Raw genomic sequence first — 17934 nt, 5'->3', positions numbered from 1 at the left:
ATATGAAATCACTTGTTTTCCATGTTATTGGGTGAATAGATGCTCTGTTAGAGCGTAAATGGGAGACTTTTATTGTGAAATTCACTCCAGGATATGTTTTGAAAAGGTCCCTAGAGTCTAATAGAAACAAGCTGGTAGAGTTTGGGTCATAATGCTGAGCCATTTGCATCAATTAATACGCGAGTATAATATAGAGGCTTTTATTTTGTAGGGTCACTGGAGTCTTATTTTGAAAGTCTATCATGGATGTGTGTCAAGGGAAGGGTCATGCCCAGCAGTGATATAGAATCCATTTCTAAATATGAAATCACTTGTTTTCCATGTTATTGGGTGAATAGATGCTCTGTTAGAGCGTAAATGGGAGACTTTTATTGTGAAATTCACTCCAGGGTATGTTTTGAAAAGGTCCCTAGAGTCTAATAGAAACAAGCTGGTAGAGTTTGGGTCATAATGCTGAGCCATTTGCATCAATTAATACACGAGTATAATATAGAGGCTTTTATTTTGTAGGGTCACTGGAGTCTTATTTTGAAAGTCTATCATGGATGTGTGTTGAGGAAAAGGGTCAGACCCAGCAGTGATACTTGATGACTTTCAAATCCTTAAATCACTCTTTCCCCTTTTATTAGGGCAGTAGATGAAGTGGCAATGGGAGGCTTTTATTTTGAAATTTGCTGTGGGGTGTGTTTTGAAAAACCCCTAGAGTCTTATTTTTAAAAAAGTGGTTGAGTTTGGACCATAATGTTGAGCCATATGCTGGAAAAAAAAATAGCAGAAGATTTAGCAGAATTTTAGCAAAATGCCATTCATTTCAATGAAGCAAAAATTTGCAGAAAAAGCAGAATAATTTAAAAAGCAAAAGAGGTAGAAATACAAAAAGACATAGCCGACATGTCCTAAATGAGCTGAATATTGTGAAATTTGAATGGTTGAAATAGCATAAAGTATGCAGAAGTAGTAGCGTTACGAAAAATGGTCGGAAGAATAAAAATAAGAATAAAGAATAAAGAGAAACAGGATCTCAATAGTGTGAATGCCTACAGCATTCACACAATAAAGAATAAAGAGAAACAGGATCTCAATAGTGTGAATGCCTACAGCATTCACACAATAATAATAAGAATAAAGAGAAACAGGATCTCAATAGTGTGAATGCTTTACAGCATTCACACAATTAGAGCATAATTCTTCTATATTCCCAACAACGAAGAGCGTTTATTGAAATGATTGGATGCAGATTATTGGTCCTTCACAGACCAGGAAACAGATTTCTCATCATCCATCAGAATAAATATTTTATACTGACAAAATATGCCGGCTTAAAAGTTTAAAAGCATCCAACAACGTCCAACCGAACTTCTGATCTCCGGCACAGATGAAGAGATGCTGAGTTTGGAGGCAAAGAACAAACCAATAATCCTCCATTCCAAAGATCCATCCAGAAACGTGTGATTGATGCCGATGGTGAGTTTTAATGATGTCATTTTAAATTAAGGGTTCATTACCGCATGTTTTGGTCCTATGAATGTAATAATAGCTCAATGCTCTTTAAATATAGTAATATAGCCGCAAGCGGCGGCTTAGAGCTTGGGCATAGAGCATGGATCCCAGAGTTCAAGTCCCACTTCCACAGCCTCTACTCTGGGTCCCTGAGCAAGACCCTTAACCCCACACTGCTCCCTGGGCGTCGCACGATGCAGAGAGTTGATTTCATTGCTCTGTACTGTGACAGTAGAATGAGAATAAAGTTTAATTCTATTCTATTCTTCTATCCCAGAGGAGGATCTGGATGATGCAGGAGTTTAAAGCTCTTCATCTCCTTCAGATCTTTTTCTTTCCTCTCTGATCAACCAATCAAATGAAGGTCAGCTGATGATGTGTCAGTAAATGGTGCAGATGGACTCACGGGTTCCAGTGTTCTTTGGAGATCCTGTACAGACTGGCAAACATGATGGGCAGGATGACGCTGGAGTTTTCCTCGATCAGACTCATGATGTATTCGTTGTTCCAGTAGTACAAAGCTCGCTCTGCAACCTGGAGGGAAGGAGCAAACATCTCTAGGTTTAGAGAATCGGCAGCAGAACCATTTAGGGCTTCTGTCAGGACGTCACCAACCTGGAAGTGTGGACTGGAAACACATCTGGAGATCTGTTTGAAAAGCGGCTCCTGGATCTTCACGAACTGCGTGGGCTCTATGACGTCCAGAATTTCCTCCAGCTCTCCAAGGAACATCACCTGAGCACCAGAGAAGTGACTGATTATGCACCACTGAGTGTGAATCAACAAGTAGCAGAACCTAGTGATAGAGATCAAGGAGCTTTACCTCTTTCTGACTGCAGGTCTTTGGCCAAAACTTCAGTAATCCCCTGATGACCTGAGGAGGACAATTAGTTTAGATCTATGATTCAAACTGGTAAGAGTGTGTGACCAGGAAGAAGCTGCAGATCTTTGTGGGTCAGAACCAGGAAGGCTGGAATGAGGTGGCAGGCTCTACCCTGCACATCAGCTCTACATCTAGACTACTTTATGAACCCAGAGAACAAGGAAGCATTAGACTGAACCATAATAACTAATAACTCTGTTCTTCTCCTGTGGAACCAACTACCAGTTGTAGTCCATGAGGCAGACACCCTGTCTACTTTTAAGGATAGGCCTAAAACGTTCCTTTTTGATAAAGCTTATAGTTAGAGTGGCTCAGGTTATCCTGAGCTATCTCTATAGTTATGCTGCTATAGGCTTAGACTGCTGGAGGACATAGGGACCCCTTTTTCCTCATTCTGCTTCACTCTATCTCTATCATCCCACTCTGCAGATTCTGTTACTTAAATTTCTAATAAATATGTCATCCTTCCACAGATGATTCAGATGTTTACGTCTCTCATACACATAATGGACTGGATGATATGACTGGACTGTGTCTTCGAAGTGCGTTGAAATGTAAATTGATGCTGTTTAAATTAAATAAGGGGACTTGACTCATCATTGGAACATAAGATATATTTATATCTTAATGTTCCTGTTAAAAATATTTATTTTTTAACAGGAATGGAGTCAAGACTCTTCAAATTTCAACAGATGAGAAATTATTCTTTATACTCCACAAAACACAAAAATGAGGGTAAAATAGTTCATGGATCGACCATTTTATCTAAAAATAAAATATTCATGTCAAATGTCTCTGAAGTATTTCCTTTATTTTTACATAAAAACTAGTTTTGACAAATATTTATAATAATATCTCACTCTAAATAACAGATTCTGGGCATTTTTTTTTATTTAATATTAAATTAAGGATATTTGTCAATTAGATCAGTGAATCAATTCGGTGAATTTTTTTAAAGAATAAAAAAACTTTATTGTCTTCCATAAACTGTAAGCTAGCTCACACAGCTCCACAGACAGTCAGTTTTATAACTAGTTCAGCTCAACAGACCAAGTCACTTTTATAACTAGTCCAGCTCCACAGACAGAGTCACTTTTATAACTAGTTCAGCTCCAAGGGCTGAGTCACTTTTATAACTAGTTCAGCTAACACAGAAAGAGTCAGTTTTTTAACTAGTTCGGCTCCACGGACCGAGTCACTTTTATAACTACCCGGTAGTTCAGCTCCAAGGGCCGAGTCACTTTTATAACTAGTTCGGCTCCACGGACCGAGTCACTTTCATAACTAGTTCAGCTAACACAGAGTCAGTTTTTTAACTAGTTCAGCTCCTGCAGGTGGAGGGAACAATAATCTGTATCTCTGCTGTGATGGAAGCAGCTCAAAGTGACAGAAAGATGACGGCTGTCGTCTCTGTGACATCATGACTGACATGACAACCTGCTGAGACAGTCTGCCTAAAATGACGATGAATGATTGACAGGTCCATGGGAACCTCAGAGCCGATAGTTTTAAACATGGCCGCTAGAAGGAGACGGAAAAAGCTGAAAACAGTCAGCAAACAACCTTCTAATGTTTTATACTTTATAACAGCTGCAGCTGTTTATTAGTTCAAAGGGAACTGCTTGTTCTGCTTTATATCTGAGGACCTGCATCTGGATCATCACAGAACTTCATGGATTCTTAATTGGCATGAGGTGCACGTCTGGTAAAAATACTATTCAATCTATTCACACCTTTTCAGTAATTCTGCTAATGAACAATCAATCCTCTGCAGAGGTAATTAGAGAGCAGACTGATACTTACTGGTTCTGTTAATGTCGGGTCTTTCTCCAAGAATTGTACAATGCAATAAGCCAACTGTGAAAAGATAAAAATAATTAACAGAGTTATTCCAGATGGGTTCAGCAGCTTACAGAGCTCAGCTATTAAACAACACATTCCGGCGGCTCCTGGGGATCTAATTTTGAATAAATTGGATGTTTAAACTTGTCTGGACAATGGTGCACGGCCTTGCAGCAAGGAGGGCAATAGCAGATGGAGTTGATGACATCATCAAGTCCGTCTTCATGGCGATAAGCAAACAGCAGGGGTTCCTGATAGCTGCTGGTTTGCTCGCTGAGGCAAACCAACAGAAGGACCTTGATGATGTGGTTGTCAGGGCAGCAGGTCTATAGACACTGAGGACTGCTGGCTGAGTCTTCTTTGGTCCTGGAACAAGGCAGGAGGTCTTCCACATCCCTAGAACTTTCTCCAGGGTCAGACTAAGGGGGATGAGGGGCTGTAGAATTCTGCTGCTTGTTAAACCCTGACAGGATCTACTTGGTAACTGTGGAGGTAATCTTCACTCTTTAAGTAACACGGGTTTGGAAATGGTGCATTGTCCGTTAGCATGATGGATGGATGGATGGAAGGATGGATGGATGAACAGATGGATAGATGGATGGATGGATGGACGGATGAAAGGATAGTTGAAGGGATGGACGGAAGGATAGATAGACGGATGGATGGATGGATAGATGAACGGAAGGATAGATGAACGGATGGATGGATGGATGAACGGATGGATGGATGAATGGATGGATAGATGGACGGATAGATGGATGGATGGATGAAAGGATAGTTGGAGGGATGGACGGAAGGATAGATAGACGGATGGATGGATGAATGGATGGATGAATGGATGGATAGATGGATGGATGGATGAAAGGATAGTTGGACGGATATTTGGACGGATGGACGGAAGGATAGATGGATGGATGAATGAACGGAGGGATGGATGATGAATGGATTAACGGATGGATGGATGGATGGACGGAAGACGGATGGATGGATGGGCGGATGGATGGATAGATGGATGGATAGTTGGACGGATGGATGGATGGATGGACGGATGGATAGATGGACGGAAAGGCCCGCTGGTAAGGCCTACTGGATGTAACCCTAGTAAAACCTTACGCCATGTTTTATAATCATCTCATATCTAAACTTTAGAAAATGTTTTTAAAGTGTTTGTTTGCAGCGATCTGTTTTCAGGAGAGGATCAGAAAGCTCAAAGGTTTTCCTTCTCTCTTCAGATTTGTCCTGAGTTCAGTTTTCTCTGGTTCAGCAGATCCTCTGAATGTTTGCAGCATAGCAGAGAGAGACGTGATTAAAATCACCTTTTATTGCCATTGATGTGTCTGTAGCTTAGCAACAACAGAAATAATGACATCACAGGAATCCAGTCCTCACAGTAACATGGTGCTGCCGACCCTCCTCTGACTTTTCCAGCCGTCTTTGATCATTGATATCATTCATTTGGACCGGTTCTTTAATTCTCATTTTTACTTTTAATTGCTAGTTTCTGTAGCGAGTGTGGAAATAGAATCTGCCTCGTATCATCAGAGGACAGAATGACAACCTGACCTTTGACTCACTGCACTGGTGTTGTTAGTTGGGTTTTCCTTCCTCCTCTAAAGTTATAGAGCAGCTCTTGCAGCCTGTTTTTACACTTTCTTGTTTCCAAGATGTTCTTGAGAAAACGCAAAAGAGTTTAATGTAGAGACGAATCATTTTAGGCACAACTTAATGGACAAACTGGGATCTGTTTCAAATGATCACTGCAAATAATGTAAATCTAAATAAGCCCTTTTTTTTCTTAAAATAAGTGGATTTGTTCGTGAATTGAGGACGTAAGTGAGACACTTTGCCAATGGAACAAGACAATTTACATTTAAAATAAGAAAAACCAACTGCATCGTCTTATTTCAAGTGCATATTATCTAATTGTCTTAATCTAAGAGTAAAAATACTAATTCCATTTGCAAATCATCTTATCTATCTACTCAAATTACAGTTAAATACACCTAATTTAATAAATTTTTACTTCTTTCTAGATCGATTTAGCAAGTATGAAAGTTGATCTCTGTGTCCACTAAAGTAAAACCTGACTAGTTCCTGGTCTAGTTAAGTAGGATGCAGGACACGGTGGGATGCGGGACTCGGCGCCAAGGTCGTTTCTTCTTGTAGCTCAGAAACTCAGCCTAGAACTGCAGGATGGTCAAAATCAGATTCATATAATTATTTTATTTTATTAATTGTCTTATTTGATAAGTATCAGATGCAATGTGTTTAAATTAGGTTTTAAACAATGAGACTGCCTGTGAAACTACAACCTTTCTATTATATTACAGTTTCTAGCTATAGGAGGGGGGTCTGAGTCATGTTTCAGTTAAACATAACCCTGACAACATTAAAAGTCCTTTTAGGACTCTAGAAAAGAATGACCCAGGATTCCTCTTTCTTTCCAGTTTGAAGCATTGTTTTAGATTTAAAGATGTAAATTATGTGCTGGAACCCAACCTGCCATGGTTGCTACAGTTATGAATCAAGCAAATACAGTGTTATGAAAAAGTTTGGGCACCCCTAGTAAGCTTAATAATTTCCACTTCAAAATATTTGGGTGTTTGCAGCAGCTATTTCAGTTTAATATATCGAATAACTGATGAACACAGTAATATTTAGACACTATACACAAGTGTAAACAGAAAGAAATTTCATTTAGAACAGCTCTCTAGACAATTTCATTTCTTAAAGTGCAGCCTTGATAAGGTAAGCAGCAGTTGTTGTTGAGCTGGTACTACTGCCTCCGGCTCCTGAAGCCCCCGCTTCTCCTGGCTCAGGGGAGAAAGAGGACAATGATGATGACGATGCTGTGAGGGTGGTAACCCCCTGGGTTGAAGAGGCTGATGTAGTTGAAGCAGCAGTGCTGCCATCGGCAGGTTTTAGCAGCAACAGATGATGATGGAGAAGGTGTGGAAGCGGGAGGGGGCCGGGAGGGGCCGGCTGGGGATGTTTCAGCATTTAGCAGGGAAGCATCTAGAGTGCTCTCCTCATTTTCACCTGCAGAGGGCAGTGCTTCATCTCTAGATGCCGAAGATTTCCTTGGAAGGGTCTCAGAGGAACCTCCATTCACACAGACTCTTTATTTCTATCGGCGCGGTAGAGCAGCAGCCCCCCTGAGCCAACAGCACAGTCCGGTACTGTTGAATGATGGCGCAGCAGTTGCATATCTCCTTTTTTGAAGAGGGTTCCAGTCAGAGATTATCCTTTTTTTTTTTTTTTTTTTTTTTCCAACGAGCAGACGTTGGAGAGCAGGATTGATGGAAGCGGAGGCCTGTGGGGTTTTCTTTAGCTTCACAGTTAGCCTCCCTTTCTCAGTCTTGCGCATCTCCATCCGTTATTTTCCGCTGTTGTTTTGTTGACATCATACCGTAGCACTTTGCAGCTTTTTAAACGGCCAAAAATGTCATTATTTAAAACATTTTGTGACCGTTTCTCCAGCAGGCGTTGGCAATCATAGATGCGGGTTTGACGTCTAGTTTGTATCGTTTTAAGCAGCATATTTAGTAAAACTGTTGAGAGGAGCTGCTCTTGGTCGCTGCCGCCATGGATTTTCAATATTTCAGTATTGTATTGAGGTTTATTGGACTAACAGAAAATGTACAGTACGCATTAAAACAAAATTTGACAGGATCAAAAATATGGGCACCTAAGCAAAAAAAGAGACATTAATATTTAGTAGATCCTCCTTTTGCAAAAAAGAACAGCCTCTAGTCGCTTCCTGTAGCTTTGAATGAGTTCCTGGATCCTGGATGAAGGGATTTTTGACCATTCTTCTTTGCAAAATAATTCCAGTTGAGTTAAGTTTGATGGTCGCCGAGCATAGACAGCCTGCTTCAGATCATCCAACAGATGTTCAATGATCTTCAGGTCTGGGGATTGGGATGGCCATTCCTGAACACTCGGCATGAATGCCTGAGTAGATTAGGATCATTGTCTTGCTGAAATATCGATCCCCGGCGTAACTTCAACTTCCTAACTGATTGTTGAACATTACTCTCAAGAATCTGCTGATATTGAGTGGAATCCATGCAACCCTCAACTTTAACAAGATTCCCAGTGCCAGCAGTGGCAATGCAGCCCCAAAGCATGATGGAACCTCCGCCTAATTTTACAGTGGGTAGCAAGTGTTTTTGTAGGAACGCTGTGTTCCTTTTTTTATGAACAAACAACTCAATCTTTGTTTCATCAGTCCACAGGACCTTATTCCAAACTGAAGCTGGCTTGTCTAAATGTGCTTTTGCAAACCTCAAGCGATTCTGTCTATGACGTTCTTGCAGAAAAGGCTTCTGGCGCATCACATACAGCTTCTCCTGGTGCAAAGTGCACTGAATTGTTGAACGATGCAGAGTTTCACCAACTGCAGCAGGTCTTTGGAGGTGGTCTGTGGGTTGGAGGTGGTCTGTGGGTTGGAGGCGGTCTGTGGGTTGGAGGCGGTCTGTGGGTTGTCCTTGACCATAACTGTCCCTGTGGTCTTCCATTTCCTTCCCATGTTCCTCACAGTTCAAATCTCTGAGACAACTTTTTTTATCCTTCCCCTGAACGACTATGTTGAATAATCTTTGTTTTCAGATCATGTGAGATTTGTTCTGAGGCGCCCATGATAAATCTTTAGAGGAGATTCAAACAGGAGAACAACTTGCAACTGGCCACCTTATTAGATGCACCTGGCTATGAAGTTCAAATCCTAATGAAGTTACCAAACCAATTTTGTGTTTCATTGAGTCAGGAAAAGTAGTAAAGGGTAAACAAATCAATAAAATGATCTATAGCACATTTTCTGTTAGTTCAATAAACCTAAATTCAATAGTAGAATATTACTGTGTCCATCAGTTATTAGATGTATCAAACGGAAATAGAAGCTGCAAACACCCAAATATTTAGAAATAATTAAGATTAATAGGGGTGCCCAAACTTTTTCATATGACATTTCAGCTGCACAACATTATACTGCAGTGGTTAAAAAAAAAAAACAAAAAAAAAAACAGAAGTTATATGAAGTTTCAGGTAATGCTGATTTTGACCAGACTTGTTTCATTACTTTTTAGTTTATTAAAAAAGTCAGTCGTGTGAAGTAATATTCAAAGGTTATTCACTTGGTTGGCTTCTCAGTCCGCCACGTTCATTCATTAGGTTCTATTTATTTATGAACATTTTGGGTTTTACTTTCATTATCAGTACGGAACCAACAAAGAGTTTCAGCCTTTGAGTAACAAACCAAAGGATGTTGATTTATATATAAAACTTCCTTGGTTCACAAACATGTTGCAGAACAGTTTAAATGTGGGACAGAAGTGAAAGTGGTCTTACTTGAGCATGGAAGAGGGAGAGACTCCGGACCGTATGAAGCGGGATCAAGACTTTAACCAGGAACTGCTTATGTTCTGCTTTCAGAGGCAGAGCAAAACCATTGATTATACTATTGGGAAAGACAAAGAGACAAAACAAAGTTATTAAACACTGAATGTTACTAAACAGTAGTTTGACTAGAAGATGCAGCCCTGAGAACACAGATCAGAGCAAAGGGAATATTTAAATATATTAGATTTGCTCATTTAAGGTCAAATAAAACCTTAAACCAAGCAGTTTAAAGTCAGCTTAAGGTTTAAGGATTAGCACCTAATCCCTTATAATCTGCCATCTGAAAATTCATACTGACTGAAACATGAAGCTTTTTAAATTATCGGGTTTCAGAAAATGTAAAGCAGAAAATTTGCTTTCCTCCAAATTTGAGACTCCTAACTATTCTTCTGAAAGCAGAGTTACCATAAAACTCACTGGGGACTAAGAAACGGCAAATGTTTCGTTTTAAGCCTGTTCTGAGGAAACCAGAGATATTTAGTGAAAACTCATAAATCACAGTGAATCACTCCTGAACTTCAAAGATAAGGAGATTTCAGAGGGCAAACGTTGTTACCATGTGAAATAAGATAATGTGAAGAGAGTAGAGAACGCTGATGAACGCAGTGCGTACCGAGGACCCTACACGCCGCTGGGACGCAAAGCACCAACAGCTCAACTTCCTCACACCACTCAGTTCACTTCAATCAGAAAATCACCTAAAGGGGAACGAAAGGTTCAACCAAACTATCTAAATTCAATTGACTGCGTTTAACTGTTATCAATAATTATATTACAGATGTGCTCTACCGACCGGACATCGCTCTACCGACCGACCAACAAAGTACTGACCCACCAACGCTCTGCTGACCGACCAACAGAGTAGCGACAGACCAACGCTCCACTGACCGACCAACGCTCTACTGACCGACCAACGCTCTACCGACCGACCAACAGAGTAGCAACCGACCAACGCTCTACTGACCGACCAACAGAGTACCGACAGACCAACGCTCTACTGACCGGCCAATGCGCTACTGACAGACCAAGGTGCTACTGACCGACCAACGCTATTGTATTGTATTGTTGCCCTATTTGTTGGTACTCACCAATACGCAAATCTAGTCCTAAGTCAAAAGCAAGCGTCCACCACTAGAGCTTAGTTCTCCAACTTTATCCCTATTCTAGCCTCTTAATAACACACAGCAGCAGCCACCAGGATGAACAAAAAAAATATAAAACAAAGTTTTTTCTTTTGCATTTATATTTTTCATATTTCTAATATAATTATTGATCACATTGAGAAACAATCTGGTGAATTAAAGTAGTTAACCTTTCATTTCCCCTTTAATTAACACTGAAGAACCTAGGCTTCCTCTAGAAGTCCAGTCTGCTCTGTCCCTTCTTGGAGACCTCTACCCAATTGTGTCTCCAGTCCAGGTTGTTGTCCAGGTGAACACCAAAGGATTTCTACTCCTCCACCAACTCTACTTCTTCTCCCAAGATGTGAATAGGATTCAACTTATTCCTGTTTCTTCTGAAATCTCCAATTATCTCCTTCTTTTCATATTCAGGATCAGATGATTTTTCACACCATGCCACAAAGCATCCTCCTTGAGGATGAAAGGATCCATGATCAGGTTTGCCTACACAAATATACCTAGCTCAGCTCAGGACCTGCATCGCTTTGTTCTACACCATCTGCTGTTCCTTTAACCCTATAATGCCAAATGTATCGTATTTGATACATACGGTTTCTACAATGTTTTGCTTCTGACACCTTTTGCATAATTTAATGGTAAAAACTTTGCTCAAAATTCTATTGTACACAATCAGATATACCTGATAACAGCCAGTAGAAGACTACACAAAAAATAATCTTTACTTATCGCATAGTAATAAATTATTAATATCAAAGATGTATTTCTGTTTTTTCTTTTTACATATTTTGTTAAAAGGGCAAATAAGGAATTCAAACCAAAGAAAAGTAATTTTCTGTTTTGTTTTATTCTTGGATCGGGCTTTAAAGGGTTAAAGCGACCTGTATGGCTGCTTTGCTCACAGCTCTGTGAATTGTTATTGGCCTCCTTCCTCATCCCTGGAGCTTCTCCTTAGCCAGCAGACGAGAATTTAGTTTCAATGATAAGTTGGTATGAAGTTAAGTTCCATGGCCTTCGGCCAACCAAAATGACATTCTCTGCAGCTGTCCTCTTACACTGAGGATTCAGGAACACCTACAGATTCAGCATTTCATCTTATGGGACCGTCCCGTCTCAATGATATCATTGTTCACCTACTTCCTCACCATGTGAGGTCGAGACAATCTCCATCCTCTAACTCAGCCATCTGAGACATCTTCTCTCTAACACTCAGTCTCTCCAGTCAATTCATTTCTGACAACCACCTGAATATCCCCTGTTTATTTGGAGCCTGGCTCCTTTAGTCAGACTGAACTGCTTTGAGAATTGGAACAATAGAAATAAACTAAAAAAACTCATTTCCATCTGATATGCAATAACTGAGAGAAGTCAGATCTGACAGTTTCATCTTTCCATTTAAAGACGACATCTCTGAACCTTTGGTCAACACGTACCTCCCCAGTATCTCCAGCAGCTCGGCCACTCCGTTGAAGTGCTCCGTCTCATAAACAAAACTGAAACAGCAAAAAGTTTAAACATCAGTCTTTGAAAGAAGGAAAGTTGATAAAATACAAAAAAAAGAAAACATTATTCTGGAAACTTTCTCCTCATAATTAGCAGAAACAGCAAGAAGAAAAATAAAGATTGGCTGGCCCCCCATAACTTTAATAAACTGGGAGTGCTCATCTAAAAAAAAACTCACCGTAAAAAAATATTGTTGATCTGTTTTCGTATAAAAGCCCTCAGCCCAAGAAATTTCCCATAGATTCTATGCAACACCGTCTTCAGATAGTCTCTTTCTCGAGGATCCTCGCTGTCAAACAACTCCAACAGCTGGACGACGACAGAAAACCAGCAAAGTGATCAATTAGAAAAGGACACTAATGCAGTGGAAATGAAAGCAAAAACACAAACAACTGGTCGAAAAGAATTTTAAGAAAAGACATCTCACCTGTAGAACAAACTTCTGGTCTATGTACTTTTTGGCAATGCTGGGCTGGAACTCCTGACTCTCCAAGAACCGGATGAAGAATTCATAAACCAACTGAAACAGATTTACAGGGTTAGGGTTAGGAAGGGTTTACCACCTAAACTGGGTTAGGGTTTTTATTTATTTATTTATTTATTTTTGGCGGGCGGCAATCAGCAGCTGGGTTAATATTGTGATCAAATAGATCTTTTTCTGCAGGCTGGGCGCCTCCAGGCGTATCGCTGCCCCCCTCAGGACACTAGCTTGTGCATCATTTCATTGGCATTACGCTGCCGTGCATTATGCATAAGTTAGGCTGTTGTTGGACAGAAGTTCTGGACTCGTTATGAATACTCTATGTATACGCCCAGAATAGAAAAATACATAGAAAGTTGAGCTTATGCCAGCATTTTAGGAGATTCTGGGACATTAGGCAGACGCTGGATAAATCAGCAAGGTAGGACAGGAGTCAACCCAGGGTGATGGCGTCACTGGACATTAGGGGTGTGCAAAATAATCGTCATGACGATGCATCGCGATTCTAATTTTTGTGATCTACTGCATCAGTTCTTAATGCCAAGTATCAATTCTTAATTAAAAAAAAATTACCAATAAAATACATGAATGGTTGGCGCACATTAGAGCAAACCAAGTGTAATACTACTTCCAGTCCAGCAGATGTCGCTGCGGATGTGTTGACGCCCGCTGCTTTGTGTCACAAGCATTTCCGGCCGCGGGATACTGTGACGAGTCATTCGTAAACAAAACATGGAGAACAGTGAGAAAATTCACCCCGCGGCTCCATCACATTTCAAGTAAGATGCTTGGATGCATTTTGGCTTTAAAAACAAAGAAGGTAAAAATGAAATTGATATGATGCACGTCATTTGCAAAAGGGGAAATGTCACACATTTGAATGTTTTCATTTCATTGGTTTAAAGGACCACTGAGGCCATATAAACGGCACTGATTATCCTTATTTTGTCATTTTAAGTTTGATGAATCCTAAGATCTTTTTGTCAGTGTGTCCACACCAGCAATAGTAATATTTCTGTCCAGTATTTGTTTTCATGGCAACACCTCCAAAGGTCGTTTCAATAAATACAGCTATGTATGAATTCAGTTGCTTTGTATCAATTGAAGACACTATCCAGATCACACACAGCCAGTCAGCCACTGGTAAGGGCTGTATCTTTTTCTTACAGTGTTCAGTGAAAATATCGCAATGCATCGCAATATTTCAAGTATCGTGATGCATTGTGATAGAATCGCATCGTGGCATGTGAATCGTGCCAGCAGGAGGGGTCTGACTGGCTTTAGAAGGGACCCTCCCCCACCTATTGTTTTGGATTGCTGGGCCAAGAACACGAAGGAGGAAAACACCTGGGTGTCCATTTTTCTTCCAGAGATAAACTAAAGCAAGATTAAAGTGTTTTTACTACAAACTTATTTCACATCTTTTACCTGTAAATGTGGCCAGGAGGCCTCAAGCGTGGGTTCATCTTCCTCTGGGTCAAACTCATTGCTGTCACTGGGTGGAAGGGTCCGGAAGATGTTATAAGAAACCTAAAATACACAAACAAGCAAAGTAAAAGTACTTGGATGTTAAAGCTGAAAACAAATGTGACCTCAGATCAAAGTTAAGATGGAGGACAGAGATGGCCTCAGATAGTGAACTTTTTGAAGAGCTTTAGAGCTCATCATAGCACTGAAACAGCTCTGGTAAAAGTCACTAATGATATTCTCATGGCCTCAGATAATGGACTTGTATCTGTGCTCGTTGTTTTGGATCTCAGTGCTGCATTTGATACACTTGACCATAATATTCTTTTAGAAAGACTTGAATATTTTGTTGGAATTCAAAGGAACAGCACTAGACTGGTTTAAATCTTATCTATCTGATTGATTTCAGTGTGTTCACATTAATGATAAATCTTCCTCATGCTCAAAGGTTACCTGTGGAGTACCACAGGGATCCGTGCTAGGACCAATTCTCTTTACTATATATATGCTCCCAATCGGTAGAATTATTAGACAGCATGGGATTAATTTCCACTGTTATGCTGATGATACCCAGCTATATCTGTCTATAAATCCAGATGAAGCTAACCCATTACATAGATTGCAGGCACGTCTGAAGACATAAAAACCTGGATGACTCTTAACTTTCTGCTCCTGAATGAAGACAAAACAGAAGTTATAGTGTTTGGACCAGAGTCTTTGAAAAAGAAGCTGATTAGTCAGTCACTTCATTTGGATGGGATTAAACTGATTTCAGATTATAAAGTAAAAAATCTTGGTGTTATGTTTGTTCAGGACCTGTCATTTAAATCACATATCAAAGAGGTTTCTTGAATTTCCTTCTTTCATCTGAGGAATATTGCAAAAATTAGAAAACTCCTGTCCAGGGGTGATGCTGAGAAACTAGTCCATGCATTTGTTACTTCAAGGCTGGACTATTGTAATTCTTTACTATCAGGAAGTCCACAAACTGTAGTTAAAAGCCTTCAGCTGATCCAAAATGCTGCAGCCAGAGTTCTGATGAAAATGAAAAAGAGAGATCATATCTCTCCTATCCTGGCTTCTCTTCATTGGCTTCCTGTTAAATCCAGAATAGAATTTAAAATCCTCCTTCTCATATATAAAATCCTTAAATGGCCAAGCTCCATCTGATATCAGAGATCTGATTGTTCCTTATGTTCCTAACAGAGCACTTCGCTCTTAATCTGCAGGTTCACTAGTGGTTCCTAGAATTTTTTTAAATGGAATGAAAGGCAGATGGCCTGTTTTCCCTTTGGTTTTGTAATTAGCATAATTATTAAACTAGATATTCTCAGTTGGGTTTAGAAATCACTGATAAAGGAAAGTTAATCAACTTAATCCTCTGCTAAGTTTTATTTTACGCTTCCTCTGTAATTGTGGTACATATCTTAGGTTATGTGGAGACGCAGTCATTTATGCAACAGAGGGTCAACTGTGCAGCAAGGGGTGTCCCAATTCCAGGAGAAGATTGCCCTAACCCTTGTGGCTTCTATTCCAGGGTGAGGGCAACTGGTGTGACTGGGAGGTATACTGGGATTAAGCTATAGGCAACATTTTTCCTCATCTCAAATTTCCTAATTATATTCCTTGCTTTTACTCAAACTTTTAGATTTATGTTTAATATCAAGGATTAAATCCAGTTTTGGATTAAATAGCAATAAGACAAAATTTGAATGAAGTGAATTGTCACCTTCCAAATAAACTGAATTTTACTGTTTTACAGTTGAGTTAGCGAGGCTAACTGTTTCCTCCTCCTAAAGTGAACTATGAACACGTGAAGGACTGGTTCTAACAGCTTAGCTTCTAAGCATGGCTGCTCTTTCTTACCATTTTGACCACCTCAGGATAGGCCTGCTCTGTCAGGTAGCCACGGCTGACAGTCACGTAGTCCACCAGCTCGTTGAGGGTGGAGCGTTTATACTCTTTCATCTTGAGGTCGGACAGCGTGTCCATGAAGTCGAAGACGGTGCAGCACTGTTGTAGCTTCTTTAAGAACAGTTCCGGCTGCTCCGGTGCTGGAACGTCTGCATTGGATAGAGAAAACAGGAAACATCAGAAAACTAAAGAACCACGGATGAGCAGGAACGTCTGCATCGGTTAGAGCGGAGGTCGGCAAACCCCGACTCTGGAGCTGCATGCGACTCTTTAGCATCCCCCTTGCAGCCTTTAAAAAAAAACTATGATGTGCAGGAGGTCAAGCAAAAATTACGTTTTCCAATGCTGTAAACATTTGTATAATAAACATATTTAAACAATAATTAGCATCATAGCCATAAAGATCAGTGGTCATAACTTGGAACCAGTGTGGCGCGTTGCCAGGGAAACAAAGCTGCAGGTGTTTCTAGGACCATGGATCCCAGAGGGAAAAAAAAGAAAGATAGTTGATGAGAAAAGAGGATTCAAACAATGGAGCGAATCATTTGCTTTCATTATTAATGCGGAAGGATTGCTTGCATTTTTGCTTTGTAATGAGAGGTTGTCAATAAATATAAAATAAAATTTGGAAAGGCATTTCCAAGATAAATATCCAGCCGACCACCAAGCTGGGAGGGAGAGAAAAAGTCAATTGCAGAACTTCTGGATGAATTAGAGGAGATTAAAGATAGATTTAAGGAGTGGATTGCATCTCCAAACTCCACTACTGCTGCTAGTTTGGTTGAAGCATAGAAAACCGTTCTCAGATCCAACAGGTAGCGCTCTGATGCAGGGATGGGAAATTTCCTCCATTTTTCCCCCAAATCTTAAAAATATAAATCCCACCAAGGAACGCTGGTGACGGAGGATGCGGGATTTCAGGGTTAGAGAGCTCTGCTCTGATGGATGTCAGTTCCTGCTCGGTTCCCCATGACTCAAACAACTCCTCCCAACAGAAACACGTCCACCACAGAAAGATTCCTTTATTGTGTTTCTATCATTTTATCAATGGAAACAAGCGGCACGATGGGGAAGCGGTGTGTGATGGGAGCGTTCACTGCTCGTCCATCACCTCATGCAGCTATGTGACATTTGCTCCAGGATGAACATTTAATCATGAATGCTTATATATTTAATCCCACAGTCCTTTCTATAGTGGGATAAAACACTTAGAGCCCGTGTTGCCATACGAGGCTGATAGAAGACTTTTACATTTTTGCGGCTCCAGACAAATTTATTTTTTGTTTTTTTGGTCCGATATGGCTCTTTGAGCCGTTTGGGTTGCCGACCCCTGGGTTAGAGGAAACAGGAACTAAAGGACCACAGATGAGCTGGAACGTCTGCATCGGTTAGAGAAAACAAGAGAACATCGGATTGAGCTGGACCAGGAGATCAATGGAGGGGATTTTTATTTTGAATCCATTCCACAGCTGTAATAAATACTCATGTGAGCAGTTTTATAATCAAAAACACGCCTGTAAACTCATCTGCATGCACATGTAGCATGTGCAGGTTTAAAACTTGGAAGGTTAGGGTGTAACATTTTTTTTCCCTGTTTTAACACCCCCCCTTTCTATAATCAGGTTAATATTAATAACGATAAGAAGTTGTTTGGTTTATTTTCATGGCCCATCCTGCCTCCCTGCAGCTGGACTCATCAGTCAAATGTTCCTGATCCCATCAGGCCGCTCCTCCTCATGGATATCGTCCATCAGACGGCCTCTGATGCCCCAGATGCTCCAGCAGCAGCACGGCTCAGGTTGCGG

General features: G+C 40.4%; 1 protein-coding gene across 1 annotated transcript in view; it reads right to left on the bottom strand.

The window, feature by feature from the left end:
- Positions 1 to 1875: 1875 nt before the first annotated feature.
- Positions 1876 to 17934, bottom strand: part of LOC119792149 (serine/threonine-protein phosphatase 2A 56 kDa regulatory subunit epsilon isoform) — a 31069-nt gene continuing 15010 nt past the window's right edge. Inside the window, exons 3-12 of the mRNA XM_038298641.1 lie at positions 16082 to 16278; positions 14177 to 14278; positions 12695 to 12787; positions 12446 to 12576; positions 12198 to 12257; positions 9575 to 9683; positions 4187 to 4240; positions 2324 to 2374; positions 2116 to 2235; positions 1876 to 2034 (exon numbers count right to left, since the gene is read on the bottom strand). Coding sequence (XP_038154569.1) covers positions 1903 to 2034; positions 2116 to 2235; positions 2324 to 2374; positions 4187 to 4240; positions 9575 to 9683; positions 12198 to 12257; positions 12446 to 12576; positions 12695 to 12787; positions 14177 to 14278; positions 16082 to 16278 — 1049 coding nt within the window. The 3' untranslated portion in view covers positions 1876 to 1902. The remainder of the gene's footprint in view (positions 2035 to 2115; positions 2236 to 2323; positions 2375 to 4186; positions 4241 to 9574; positions 9684 to 12197; positions 12258 to 12445; positions 12577 to 12694; positions 12788 to 14176; positions 14279 to 16081; positions 16279 to 17934) is intronic.

This window comes from Cyprinodon tularosa, unplaced genomic scaffold (assembly GCF_016077235.1).
Source record: "Cyprinodon tularosa strain WSP-4 unplaced genomic scaffold, ASM1607723v1 ctg410, whole genome shotgun sequence".
Taxonomy (NCBI): domain Eukaryota; kingdom Metazoa; phylum Chordata; class Actinopteri; order Cyprinodontiformes; family Cyprinodontidae; genus Cyprinodon; species Cyprinodon tularosa.
This window is presented reverse-complemented; position numbering and strand designations above follow the sequence as displayed.